This window comes from Colius striatus, chromosome 4 (genome assembly GCF_028858725.1).
Source record: "Colius striatus isolate bColStr4 chromosome 4, bColStr4.1.hap1, whole genome shotgun sequence".
Lineage (NCBI taxonomy): Eukaryota > Metazoa > Chordata > Aves > Coliiformes > Coliidae > Colius > Colius striatus.
The window spans coordinates 83,928,805-83,942,549 of NC_084762.1; the positions used below are offsets into that span (position 1 = coordinate 83,928,805).

Sequence of the window (13,745 nt, forward strand, 5' to 3'; positions counted from 1 at the left end):
CCCTTGCAACTGGTGAGTATTGTATAATTCAGAGGAAAGTGGTACCTTCTCCCTCACTGCTTTTTCGTGATGAATAAGTAAAAGGGAAATATGTGCAACCTGATCACAGTATTGAAACTTGTAGCAGGCTAAAACATTGAGTGTTGGAAGCTTTTTAAAAAATATACTCTCATCCTCCTTTTAGAAATGTTTTTGAGAAAATTGCCTATTAAAGTTAAATTTATGAAATTGAAATGTTTAAAATAATCCTCAAACCCTATAAGAATTTATGACCATGTGTGGTTGTGTGGAAAGATTATTGAAAAAAACATTTGCTGTAACTGGTAATGGAATCTGGCTAATCTCAGTGGGATGCATAAATTATTTGCTACACACTTTTAGAGTAGCTGTATAAACTAGGATGATACAGTGTTTGTGTTCCTATCTGGTTTTTGAGATTTCTCTACAGCATTTTATTCTATTTAATATCTCACTGTTGTTTATTCCATTTTAGGGAACTTTCTACAATTCTATTAAATACAACAAGGAGAAAACATAAGCAAATAGTGGGTGTGCAGAAGTAACAAAACCTAAATGTTTTATGCAGCAAAGATTCAACAAATATCTCCTATCTACGAAGAACGAATCAAATTTTCACTTTCTGTGACATGGCAGTTCATTCTTCGATCAAACCACACATGCTTTTTTTTAAGAAAAGAGTAATTGAATGATACTATTTGCTCTGATCTGATGATGTAGAAATAAAATATTGAAAGGAATGCTGTTATTGTTTTATTTACTCTTCGGGTTTTACTTCACTGAATGGATTTACTAAAACCAGTAGAAGCTTTTATTCACAAAGCCATCACAACAAGATTAAAGAAGCCTTACAGGCAAAACTTGTTGATATAAAATGAGTAAGACCTAGGGTACTGGGTTTCACAGTAAGCATAAAATTTTACAAGTAGAGAAGGAAAATGCAGCCCCACAAATCCTGTTATTCTCATTGGATATGATTAAACTGCTGGAGTTGTACTGAAAAGGTACATCTGTGCTGTAGTACAGCTACTTGGACATGAATCAGGGATGCAGTTCTATCATTCTTACTGGTGTTCAGTAGTGTTTTACTTTGCCAACGGTTCTTGTGAAGCTTAAGAAACTAATTATGGCCAATGTGAGAATGGCACAATTGAACTGTGTATTAACAGGAGACAAACACTGCAAGTGATTCAGGTTGATTAACAGTAAGTTTGTGGCAAAAACATTTAAAACATAAATTCTACCATGACCGGTAAGTTCCTATTAAATCTTAAACCAAAGTGCAGCCCTGCTGAAATCAAGGGAAGTTTTCCCGTTGACCTCAGTGATATAAAGATTTGGACCTCCTTTGGATTTATCTTCCAATTTAAGATCATTTTTCTGATGCTTACTAAATGTTCTCCAGTGTTTATACATTAAAATGTATTGCCAATTCAAATAGTGTTGTCTTGTGCTGTAAAAACTAAAATAAAGTATTTGTTTTGGCATCTTTGTAAGTGGAATTTTTGTCATGTGTTTAGAACTTATTTTACACTGCTAGCTGCACGTAGGAAATGTTCTCTGCTCTTCTAAAAGCATTTTTAGTACACGTTTGAGACATTAACTGTAACTTTATGGGTGGAGTTTCTTGCTCTGGATTTATACTACAGTACAAATCTAACTCTTAATTATAGCCAATTGTTTGAAGTCCTTCTGCACATCAGAATGTTTTTGCCTGAGACAGTAATTTTGTCTTTAATGAAAAGATTGTCATTAGTAATATGGTGTTTTAAGTTGCTAATTGTGTGATTTATTCCCTTTCTGTAACAGGATTGCTACTTGTGAGCTAATGGAAGCACCTCTTTGATTATTTCTTACTCAGTTACTTCTTTTATTCACTGAGTGTCTCTGCTCAAGATCAATCTATTTCTAACAATGTATTTGATGATTCCTGTTAGTGCCACCTTAGGTGCTGGTATCCTTTGTCAACTAATTTACATAGTGGATCCTGAAAAAAATTGATGGCAAAAGTTGGACTAACTGCAGTAATCTCATTTTTACTATATTCAGAGACACGATTTTCATCCCTAAATGGACTGTGATGCATGATATCTTTTCTACTAACACGCTTTGCTTTGACTTTCCTACTTCCATCCTTATTCTAGAGTCAGTCTGGTGGGGAGTTTGCTGTTTTTATACTTCAAACATAAGCTTTTATTTGGTGTTCCTGTGTAATGTAACCCATTAATTTCCCTCCTTACAATATGAATCTGCTATTTCAGAAGCACTGTTTTTACAATCACACAGACGCTTCTGTGGGATGTGGCAATTCTGTCTGAGAATGGAAACCTTTCTCTTACTTACCTTTATGCCATTTTCTCAGACTGAATGTGGCACTTTTGTTTAGTCTTCTCATTTTCTTAAGAATCTGTGTCCCTAGAAACTTTCTAGTTGGCTTATCTTGCAATTTATGTGTAATCTCTACTCCCATTTCCTCTGAATTCCCCATTGGTTAGCTAAACCTTACAATTAACATGCACTTCAGCTAATTCTCATTATTTTTTTTTCTGATGGTTTTCCAAAGTTCTTCTGGTACTTTTCCATAACTTTGTAAGACTAAATCTTCATGTGCTACTAGTTCTCATAGAGATGGTGAATCTGAACCTGTGGCCTTTGTGTTTTAACTTTACTGTAGAGTGACTCCTATTTCATTGACTTCAGTTTTACTGTAGACTCCTAGAGTGAGATTCACTTCTAACTTTAGAAGTCTACAATGGCAGCTAAAGAACTTTTCTACAGAGCTGTTGAGATGCATAGGAACACCTGCTTTTCTGTGTTGACTACAAAAGACATCTTGATAACTGTTTTGGATGTCTGTAGCTCCCTCTGCATTGTCTACATCTAAGATCAAGTGTCGTGAACTGTATACTGTGCATGTATATTCTTGAGACTGAGGTTGAACTGTTATTTTCTTTTCTTTCTGAAGTATTTTATTTTTAGAAGCAGTATTTCTTTTTCATGGGCCTCTCAACAGTAATTTTGAAAAGTTTAATGAAAGAACTGAAGTAGATAATGACCAAACTTCTTCTCAGTTTAGAACAAATACATATACTGATTTAGTTTATTTCTCACTTTGCCCATGAAAGAAAGCTTTAAGTATCAATTCCAGTGGGAAGAGAAAGAGTATACATTAACTGAGTTTCAATTTTATTGTTGAATTAACAATATTGTTTTCATATTAATGATTTACAGGAAACCTGTTTACCTGTAAAACTCCAGCAATTGCAGATATTGTGATACTGGTAGATGGTTCTTGGAGTATTGGCAGATTCAATTTCAGGCTTGTTCGACTGTTCCTGGAAAATCTGGTTTCTGCTTTCAATGTGGGATCTGAGAAAACAAGAGTAGGTAAGATGCCATGGGTTTTTTATTATTATTTCTGTAGCAATGTAAAGATTCCATCATTTCAGGATAAGTAACAGCTTAATGCTACTTACTTGTGCAAGATTCATCCTGAACTGGAACTGTTACTTGTAAGTGTAATGGTGCTGGAATGTTTGTAGTATTAATTCTTCACAGTTTGTTATGATACTCAGCTTTAGCAAACAATACAATGTCAGTGGAAAAGGGAAAAACAGTGGAATCAGTCTTACTGACTTCAGTCAGCATTAGATCAAGCCCTTGGATTTAATTTTCAGAGGAAGCTTGTTCCATTGGATAGCTTTCTCATGGTTTAAACTTGGTTCAAATGTTGTATTTCTTGTCTGTTCAAAAGCATACTAAATAAAATCTTGCATTTTCAGAAAACTATTTCTTGAAATCTTGCAAAATTCTGAAAAAGTTATGTTCTCATTTACTTTCCTTAGCACTTGAAAGAAAAGCTTTGAAAATAAATTGAGGAGTTACCATTAAGAACAGATTTAAACTACTTTTTTGTCATCAAGCAATGCAGTTCTTTTAGTATGGTAGTATAGGTACTTATAATAAGCTTGCTATGGTTAGCTGGTGGTAACCAATTACACAAAGTATAGATACTTGAAAAAAAAGAAAAAAGAGCCTTATTGTCTAATGGATTATCTTGATTTGTGGTTCCTTAGGTCTTGCACAGTACAGTGGTGATCCCCGAATTGAATGGCACTTGAATGCCTATGGCACGAAAGATGCTGTTTTGGATGCAGTCCGTAATCTGCCATATAAGGGAGGGAATACATTAACAGGTACAGTGTATGTTTTAGCTTTTGCCTTTTATTAAAAACGTATTCTGCTGCAAAACAAAGAATTGTTAGTGCTTATTTTGAAGGGTAAAAAGGGTAGGGTTTTTTGCAGCTTGCTAATGGCTTTATCTAATGTCAGTGACGTCTTTTCTGAAGTGCTCATCTCGTTGTCTTCACTGGGAACATTTCTGGTCAGGCTAGGGTCTTATAAAATAAAGTGTACATGAGCTGTCTGTGCTGGAAGCAAAATCTTTTACCTGCTAGGAAGAAAATGCAGAATCCGTTCATAATGTTCTTCCATGGAGATTTATTCTAGAGAGGCAAAGAATGTTGTTTTAATATCTGACAACTGGCAATAGTAACTTTTCAAATGATCACCTGGGGCTTCTAGATTTCCATTGGCCTTTTAGCAGCTACAGCACTGAAGCCTCAGAAGACACTCAGTGATGGATAAATGGGGAGTGCCTGTCAAGCTGTGTAAAATATAATCTCTAAATACAATTCTAGTATCATCAAAGCAGCAGCTAGTAACACTGGCAGACTGTCTTGCTAGGAGAATGATGTGTCTAAAGACCCAGACATAGACATGACTTAAGAAAAATTGCTGCCTTCCTTTTAAATTTTTTCTTTTTTTGGAGGAGGGAGAGCAAAGGAAAGGGGAGAGAGAACGTAAAAGATTCTCTGTCTCTTCTGCAGTGGCCTTTATTTTGATAAGAGTGATTGCAGTGGGACAGGACTCTAGTATGATTCTAAGAATGAGATTACTTGTTCCTAACAAGTATCACAGAATTGTTTAGGTTGGAAAAGGCCTTCAAGGTCTTCAAGTACAACCTCTAACCTAACACTGTCAAGCCCATCACTATCGTGTCTAAGCACTACATCTCCCCGTCTTTCAAATGCCTCCAGGGATGTTGACTCCACCACATCCCTGGGCAGGTTGTGCCAGTGTTTAACAACACTTTTGGTGACTAAGTTTTCCCTAATATCCAATCTAACTCTCCCCTGGCATAACTTGAGACTATTTCCTGTCATCCTGTCACTTGTTACTTGGAAGAAGACATTGATCCCCACCTTGCCACAACCTCCTTTCAGGTAGTTGTAGAAAATGATAAGGCTTCCCCTCAGCCTCCTCTTCAGACTAAACAACCCCAGTCCCCTCAGCTGCTCCTCATCTCCAGACTCCCCCCCAGCTTCATTGCTAGACACACTTCAGGCTTTCAGTGTCTTTTTATAGTGAAGGCCTCAAAACTCAACACAGTGTTTGACATATGGCCATCGTAAATTGTCATGATTATTTTATATGAACATTACAAGAAGACGAGTTAGGAATCCTTGCTGTGGGAGACTTAAGATAGTTTTCAGACAGGATCTCATTGTTATATGTAAGTTTGTCCTGAGGAGCTATTGTTTTCCCTTCTCTTTAAATAATTAGCAGTTATTAAAATCAGGATTCTCCCCAAGCTTAATTTAAACTTTTCAGCTTGTAAATTGGAAAGAAAAAACAAATTAAAGTAAGATTATTTACTGAGTGATCCAGAGCGTGTGCTTTCATATGAGCAATGTAGATAGGAGAGGAGGTTCCCAATTCTAAATTTGTAGAGCTAGAAAGATTTGTGTGAAAATCAATCTAGATTTCCATAGCCAGTTTAAAATACATTGATTGATTAAGAAACTGCTAAAGATGAATGTCACTTCCTGGGTAGTTTACTTGCTTGTTGTAATTTAATCTTTCAAGAAATAAATTCTTCTTTTATACTTCTTCATTAAAAGGTTTCTCAGAATTTTTAAATTGAGTGGAAAGACAAACACTGAGATATTAGCAAAATTAATGGACATTTTTACCTCTTAAAGTCTTCTAAAATGTTTCTCCTTTTTTTAGGTCTTGCTTTAACTTACATTTTGGAAAACAGCTTTAAACCTGAAGCAGGTGCAAGACCTGGAGTATCTAAAATTGGTATACTGATCACTGATGGGAAGTCCCAGGATGATGTCATCCCTCCTGCTAAAAACCTACGAGATGCTGGCATTGAGCTGTTTGCTATTGGTGTGTATTCTGCCATATCCATATATTGTGAACCATTGTACTGCAGTATGTTTGTGTCTATTGCCTTCTATATTAAGAAAATGTTCTTCTCTGTCTGTATCCAGTAAGTATCATGATTAATTCAAATCTTAATATATTCTCCAGTTCATTTCTGCAATAACTGGAATTTAGCAGTATACTTGGATGACACATTATGAGGAGGCAACTGAAAAAATGCCAGTTAGGCTGGCAAAAATTACTGCCATTTGCACTACCAGAAGTAAACTTAACAGAGCAATCTGTAGTTGGTCTTTAAAGGAAATAGAAAGAATTGGATTTTAGCAATGTTTTATTAATCCCTATGCATACAATGGTTTTTTCCATTTTTTTAAAATATTCTCTTTGTATTTCTTTCCAATGAAAGGTGTAAAGAATGCAGATATAAATGAACTCAAAGAGATTGCCTCTGAACCTGACAGCACACACGTCTACAACGTTGCTGACTTTAACTTCATGCATACCATTGTTGAAGGTCTTACCAGAACAGTGTGCTCACGAGTAGAAGAACAGGAAAAGGAAATCAAAGGTGAATAAGAAACAAGATGCAATGTAACTTAATATGAATTTAGAGCTGCAGATCCTATTTCAAATACCTTCACTTCTAAGCTGTTTTCTGGAATTTGACTCATGCTGTATATTCTTTTGCTTACAAGAAACTACATTGTCAGAGAAGTTACCTTCCTATATATGTGTTGATTGTACTTAGACATCTTTGATCTTTTGCTCTCTGTCTTTGATAGTTGTAAGTATTAAGGTATTTGGTAGTACCAAAAAATATACATTCATTCTGTTGAAAGTATTTCCAAATAGTAGGTAAGGAAAATTATTTTTATAATACACAAGTCTGGGGAAGAATGACTTTAACAGCTGCACATGGAATTGTTATGTTTGTGCTGTGCTTTCCATCACCTAACTTACTGTTTTTATTGTCTCATAGGTTTTCAAAATTTTCAACTATTTGTATTGCTTTGTACCTTCCTGATGCTGGATTTTTTTCTATTTCTTACTTAATACACAAAAAAATATGTTTCAGAGCATAAGAAAAGGTGGAGAAAAATTGTGGAGAAAACTGTGCTTATATAAAAACATTATTTGTCTACAATATTTTTTTTGTTTTCTGAACAAAATAAATGGCCATGGAAAAACAGTGCAATTTGCCAGAGAAAGAGTCCTACCTGAGGGAAGTTTTTCTGAAAGACTTGAGTGGGTTTTGTTTCTATTGCTTGTTTTGTGATGCTGTATATGGCAGAAATGCTGAATAATTTTTCAATAAGCTTGTGTAATATGTATCAGTAAGGAAAGCTGTCTTTAACATGTATTTCTACCTGTGTAAGGCTTCATTTCATCTTTATCCTCTTTTAGTCATCTGGAAACAAAAAGAAATACAGAATATTAGCCATGTCTTGTGAGGGGAGTAAACAGTCAGTTGGGAAATTGAGAGGGAGAGGATGGAAAAACCATAGAAAGATGAGACAGCTTTGTGGAAAGGAATGATTGCCAGAGAGGGTGATCATTTACTACATCTCTTCAGTCTGATGACAGGCGGCATATTGGTTTCCAACCTGTAGAAGAGCACTGGAGATCACAGCTGTATATGTAATTGGATGTTTTTTGTGACTGTGAGGAAAGCAAGCTGGAAAAAAAAATATAGAAAGAAAGGGCTTGAAAGAGCAATGGTAGGAAGGAAAAGAATGCTTAGCTTTCTAATTTTGTCTTCTTTCATATAAAGGTTTATGAAGGACCAGAGAGCCTTAATCCTAGTGAAAACTCCATGTGCAGTACTCATTCCTACTACTAGTTCTTTATTTCCATTGAAAAGAACCTAAATAAATGTGCAGTAGCCAACTTCTTGATTTTCTGCTGTGGAGTAATCTTTGGAGCTTCAACAAATACAACAAATCAAATAATTATTTTGCAGAGAAGAATAAAAAAATTATGTTGTCTCTAATCTAGGAACAATCATTGCTTCACTTGGGGCTCCTTCAGATTTGGTCACATCTGAAGTAACAGCTAGAGGATTCCGGGTTAGCTGGACTCATGCACCAGGCAAAGTGGAAAAATACAGGGTTGTGTACTACCCTACTCGAGGAGGACAACCAGAAGAGGTAACAAGAGGAAAATCTTCCCAGAATTTTTTAATATAGCACTAAGAACTAACTAGAGAGAAAATCTGTGATCTTATTTAAGTCTACCCTGAAACTCCCTATGTGGAGTCTGAAGCCCACTGTAGAAAGGAAATATAGTCACATTGGATGGTGGTGAAGGTTAGGTAGTAGCTAGGCTGCTTCTCAGTCATGTAACTGACAGAAAATGTGCTATAACAGTGAGCACTTTTAGCTGATGAGACGAACTGTTTGCATTTTTGCTTACACATATAGTTTGTTCAACCAATTCTATAGACTTCATTGCACTGTTATTATGTCTACAAGAACAGAAGAAGTAGGAGCTGATGGTGTGCTAGATTTTTAGTTCTAAGAAAAAACAATTCATAAAAGAAAGGTGATGGGGACGTATATTTTCTGTTCATTGAAAATTTGGAGAGGTATTTATGTGAATAGGACTTAGGCATTTTGGAGACAAGAAAAATAAAGTGGCACAGGCTTTTGGCTTCAGCTGACAACTTAGAAAATTAAATGGAATGGCAAAAGAGCAAAAGGATTTAACCGAAGATATATTCGTTTGGCACTAGAAAGTTGTTTAGCATGGATATGTATCAATGTCTATTCCAAGTGCTGTGTATATATGTGTATTATGAAAGGAATATTTATGGTGAGATAGTAATTATATTTAAAAGTGCTAAATATACACGCCTAAAGTCCATTCTGTTCACTATTTATCTAAGCAATTCTTTTGTTCTAAGTATTTATTGATATCAGCTGAACATTTTGTTTATGTTGTTATGCTGTTGCTATGTCAGACACCTTATCACACATGAAGGTAGCAAAAGCAAATTTGATTCATGAACTGAGCTTTAGTTCATTAAGTCTTAGATGCCAGTGTAAAAATTGTCTGAAGGATTGACTGATTTGATGCTAATATGGCAATAGATTTGCTTTATGTGTATTTAGTTGGATTTTCTTCTAAATAGGTTGTGGTAGATGGAAACTTATCAACAGCAGTTCTGAAAAACCTGATGTCTTTAACTGAATATCAGATAGCTGTATTTGCTATATACTCAAATGCTGCTAGTGAAGGCCTCCGTGGAACTGAAACTACACGTAAGTATCCTTATGTTCATTATGGATTTGACAGTCTGTAGTTAATCACAATGTGTAAGCCTTAATCTTTGTGAAAAAGAAATACAGAAGGGAGACTTTTTCAGTTTAGATTATTTTAATGCATGCACCTTAAATTTATTTCTGTTTGAATTAGTCTGGGGCTATGTTACTAAGTCCAGATGCTCTGTGGATATTTAAGCACTGAGAAAGGTTTTATCTCTGGGCTCAACTTTGAAGTCAGCTATACTGAACCCTAAACCAGAACATTCCTACTCTTTGGGATTGGATCTAAGCTTTATAAATTTGTTTTGTGGCTTAAGATGACTTCCTAAGTGGAGCATTAGGTGGGACCAGAAATACATGCATGTGATTCCCACCAGTGCTAAAGCTTTCAAGGTAACTTCTGTAAGTTTCTTTCTCAATGATTCAATTCTGTCTGTAAAATGGTGACTTGGGGTATTGTTAGTATGAACGCATTTACTTAAAAACAAGAAAGAACTGATGAGGGAGTTTAAAGTCACTAATAGCCTTGTCTGCAGTGACCATGAGATGGTGGAATTCAGGATTCTAAGAGGAGGAAGGAGTGCAAGGAGCAGGACAATAATTTTGGATTTCAGGATAGCAGTCTTCAGTCTCTTCAGAGATGTGCTTGGAAGAATTCCAAGAGATGTGGCTCTGGAGTGAAGAGGGATCTAAAAGAGCAGCTTGATACCCAAAGATCTCATCCTACAAGCTTGAGAAAGGTCCATACTGGGCAAGTAGGATATCACGCAAAGGTGACAGAAGGCTGACACGAATAAGGAAGAAACTCCTAACAGAACTCAAATATAAAAAGTAAGCATAGAAGAGTTGCAAGAATAGGCAGATGGCCCAGGACGAGTGTAGAGTTGCTGTCCAATCTTTCAGGAGTAAGTTTAGGAAAGCGAAGACTGACCTGAAGCTGAATTTGGTAAAGGATGTGATGAGCAACAAGAACAGACTCTACAGGTGGATAAACAATAAAAGTAGGATTGAGGAAATCATGAGCTCACTCCTGAATGGGACGGGGGACCTGGTGATATGGTGACAAATGAAGTAGAAAGCACTGAGGTACTCAGTCTTTACCTGTTAAAATGGCCTTTAGAAATCCCAGGCAGATGAGATCAATGGGAAAGTCTGGAAAAAGGAAGACTCACCCTAATATGAGGAGTACCAGTATAGGGAACACTGGACACACATAAGTCCATGGGACTGATGGACTGTACCTGTGATTGCTGAGGGAGCTGGCTTATGTCATTGTGAAGACAGCCTTAGTTGTACTTGATAGGTCATGGTGACTGGGAATGTGTCATCTCCAGCCGTGTTATACCACATAACATGGTGTTAGAACTCATTTAATTTGTTGCAGAGAGAACAGTCACATACTGAGCCAACAGGATTGTTTTGTATTGCACCTGGTATTCCTTTGAAGTCACCTAATCAAGTTCTGGCAGAGCCGAGCCCTGCTGACTTTGAGATCTGATCAGATCAGATCGTGCCCCAAGGTCACGCAGCATCAAACATTTTATACAACTGTTTATGATAGTGTGTTGGAAGTAATAGTGTGACAAGTATTAATCACTCCACATGCCAAAATACTTGCAGTTTGATGGAGGACTATTGAAATTAGTAGTTTACATTCCTACCTTTGTGTGGGATATTACCAGATGAAAAAGCCAACAATCACATTTTTTTCACATAGAACATTGTGAAAATAGCTTACAGGTATGTGAAATCTAAATAGACCTATTAGATAGGCATAACGTGCAGATCATTAGGTTCCAGATTTAATAGTTCTGACTTGAATGTGAAATGCATTCACAATTTCATTTGCTGCAAATATATTTTGACCTGGTTTAGTTTATTCCAGTTGTTTCTTAGTAGGTTTAATTTATCCCTAAATGACCAGACTATTAGGCATTGGTAACTGTCCAAGATGCAAATCAGCATTATCTACTCGATATTTATATTTGAGATTCTGAACTTTTCAGCTGAAAATTCCAGTAGAAAACACCACTTGTTTAATCTCTATTCACCTGTGCATTAATTATTACATATATATTGCCAGAATATCTGGGAGTTCCTCTTGAGAGTCATAAGTTAGAGTTATGATATACCTCTCTTTGACTTTTTAGAATCAAAATAAGGAAAAGGGCAGGTGATGGATCCTGTATCTGTGACCCTGGGGCAGTTTGAAAAGGAATGAGACAATGTAGTAGAAAGTGCTTTCAGAATGTCTCAACGTGCAGTTTCTTTCTGTAGGTATTAGAGGACTGAGAGAAGCTCTGAGGGAGGAGACTGAAGTACATTTGAAAATGTTTGAGTACTTCTTCCTATAATTAGAGGGATTGAGGGAATTCATGAGGATATAAGTCTATACATCAACAAGGATTTAAATGGGACGGAGGTAGGCTGTGAGATGTTTGGAAGTGAAGATGAATGAGTAATCTGGAAGTGGAAATGTAAAGAGAGACTTGGGTTGAAATTTTGTGCGTGTTTTTAGACCTGAAAAAAGGACTGAGTGAATGGCCTCAATGAACAAGAAAGGTGGAAGTTAGTTTGTTTTCTATATGGGAAGAGCTCTATTAGAGCTTCTTGAACATAAGGTAACAGATATACTACTCCTTGCAAATATCAGTTAGGCTGCATTTTTTGTTTGGACAGAGAGCTTACAGAAGCTCAGATGAATTTCTTTGGAAACATGTAAAACAGGGCTTTGTAGAGGCTTAACATCTAGCCTATTACAGTCTCTCTGAGTTCCTAATAGAAAAGGTTTGATATCAATTGCCAATTGCTTTCTGTTTCTTTCAGGTTCTTGGAGTAGTTTTAGGAACTGTTCTCAGTTACAAAGGAGCAGCCAAAGTTCCCTTGTATCTCTCCAATGGCAGGGTATTTTGGTGGGATCCATCGTTGAAGTAACAGCAGTGGAGAGGTCATGAGATGTTATTCTGTGAGAGGAAGTAACTGAGGACAGAGAAGTGCAAAATGCTACTCTGAAGAATTACATAAATACAAAGAAATATTCAGGAACTCAGATTGATGCTATGTTTTGCCATCAGTGTCTTGAATTCACAAGTAAACATCCTATAATGTTTGAATTTTACTCAGCCAGCTTAGCTGTACTTGCCAGGTTTGCATTTGCCATGATGTGCAGTGGATCCCACTGATATAGGCCTGGGTGCCGATTTGGACAGTCCAGTCCTTGAACACACAACAGTTTCTAGTCAAAATATGTAGATGTGTGCAATGTGTTCATTCAGTGTTTCCTCCTGGGTGTCCTACCTCCTATGCTCTGGCTTTGAAACTATTGCCAGAAAAAGTCACCTCTGGGGACTGTTACTTGTTCCTAATAGCAGCCATGCCCATTCTTCTTCGATAGCAAGTGGTCATCCTCTTGCAGATCAGGAAGAAGGGAAAGTGAGATCTGAACAGAGTGATTTGCTGCTTAAAGAGCAAAAATCCTCCCACTTGAAATATTTGAAGTCATTTGACAAAGAGCTGAAATGCTTTTTAAGGGGTAATTCTGCCCTGGCGTTAGAATTGGTTAGGTCATCATTTCCTTGTTTCTCTAGTTCTGTGTTCTTTTATGTACTAATCAACTCTTCACAGTTGTGGCATACAAACAGCACTTCCATGCCTGGAGATAGCTATATTCCTTTGTGTTTCCTGGGGTAAAATAAACTGTTTCAAGAATAGCTTGTTGTTTGAGTGAGACAACTGAAGTGTCTGTCTCTTGTTCCACTGTAGTTGCCTTGCCAATGGCATCAGATCTGCAATTGTATGATGTGTCACAGAGCAGCATGAGAGCAAAGTGGAATGGAGTAGTGGGTGCCACAGGTTACATGATCCTTTATGCTCCCCTGACGGAAGGACTGGCAGCAGATGAGAAGGAGGTGATGTATTGTGTTTTCATTTGGATACCAATTATCCAAAACCCAAATCTTTAAAAGAATAAACTAGTACATGGCCTTTAGCCTCCAACTTGACCAGCAAATACCCTTTTCCCCCCCCCCATGACTGCCTTACAGTACTGTATATGTTACAGACTATGAATAAAGGGCAAGTACTGGTTGATTATTTTTGTCATTGCCATAAAAATGCAACAGGGCCATCTGAATTAAATTGCCCGTCTTAAAAAGATACATGGTGTTATACTGTATCATCATATAAAACTAACATTCAAAGGAAGAAAAAAATAAAGTAAAACTAAGATAT

At 36.6% G+C, this 13,745-nt stretch overlaps 1 protein-coding gene across 1 annotated transcript in view; it reads left to right on the forward strand.

Annotated features, from left to right (window-relative positions):
- COL14A1 (collagen type XIV alpha 1 chain) overlaps window positions 1–13,745 on the forward strand; it is a 122,425-nt gene that overhangs the window by 32,203 nt on the left and 76,477 nt on the right. Inside the window, exons 6-12 of the mRNA XM_061995897.1 lie at window positions 3,250–3,405; window positions 4,095–4,214; window positions 6,091–6,255; window positions 6,659–6,820; window positions 8,248–8,399; window positions 9,383–9,512; window positions 13,278–13,423. Coding sequence (XP_061851881.1) covers window positions 3,250–3,405; window positions 4,095–4,214; window positions 6,091–6,255; window positions 6,659–6,820; window positions 8,248–8,399; window positions 9,383–9,512; window positions 13,278–13,423 — 1,031 coding nt within the window. The remainder of the gene's footprint in view (window positions 1–3,249; window positions 3,406–4,094; window positions 4,215–6,090; window positions 6,256–6,658; window positions 6,821–8,247; window positions 8,400–9,382; window positions 9,513–13,277; window positions 13,424–13,745) is intronic.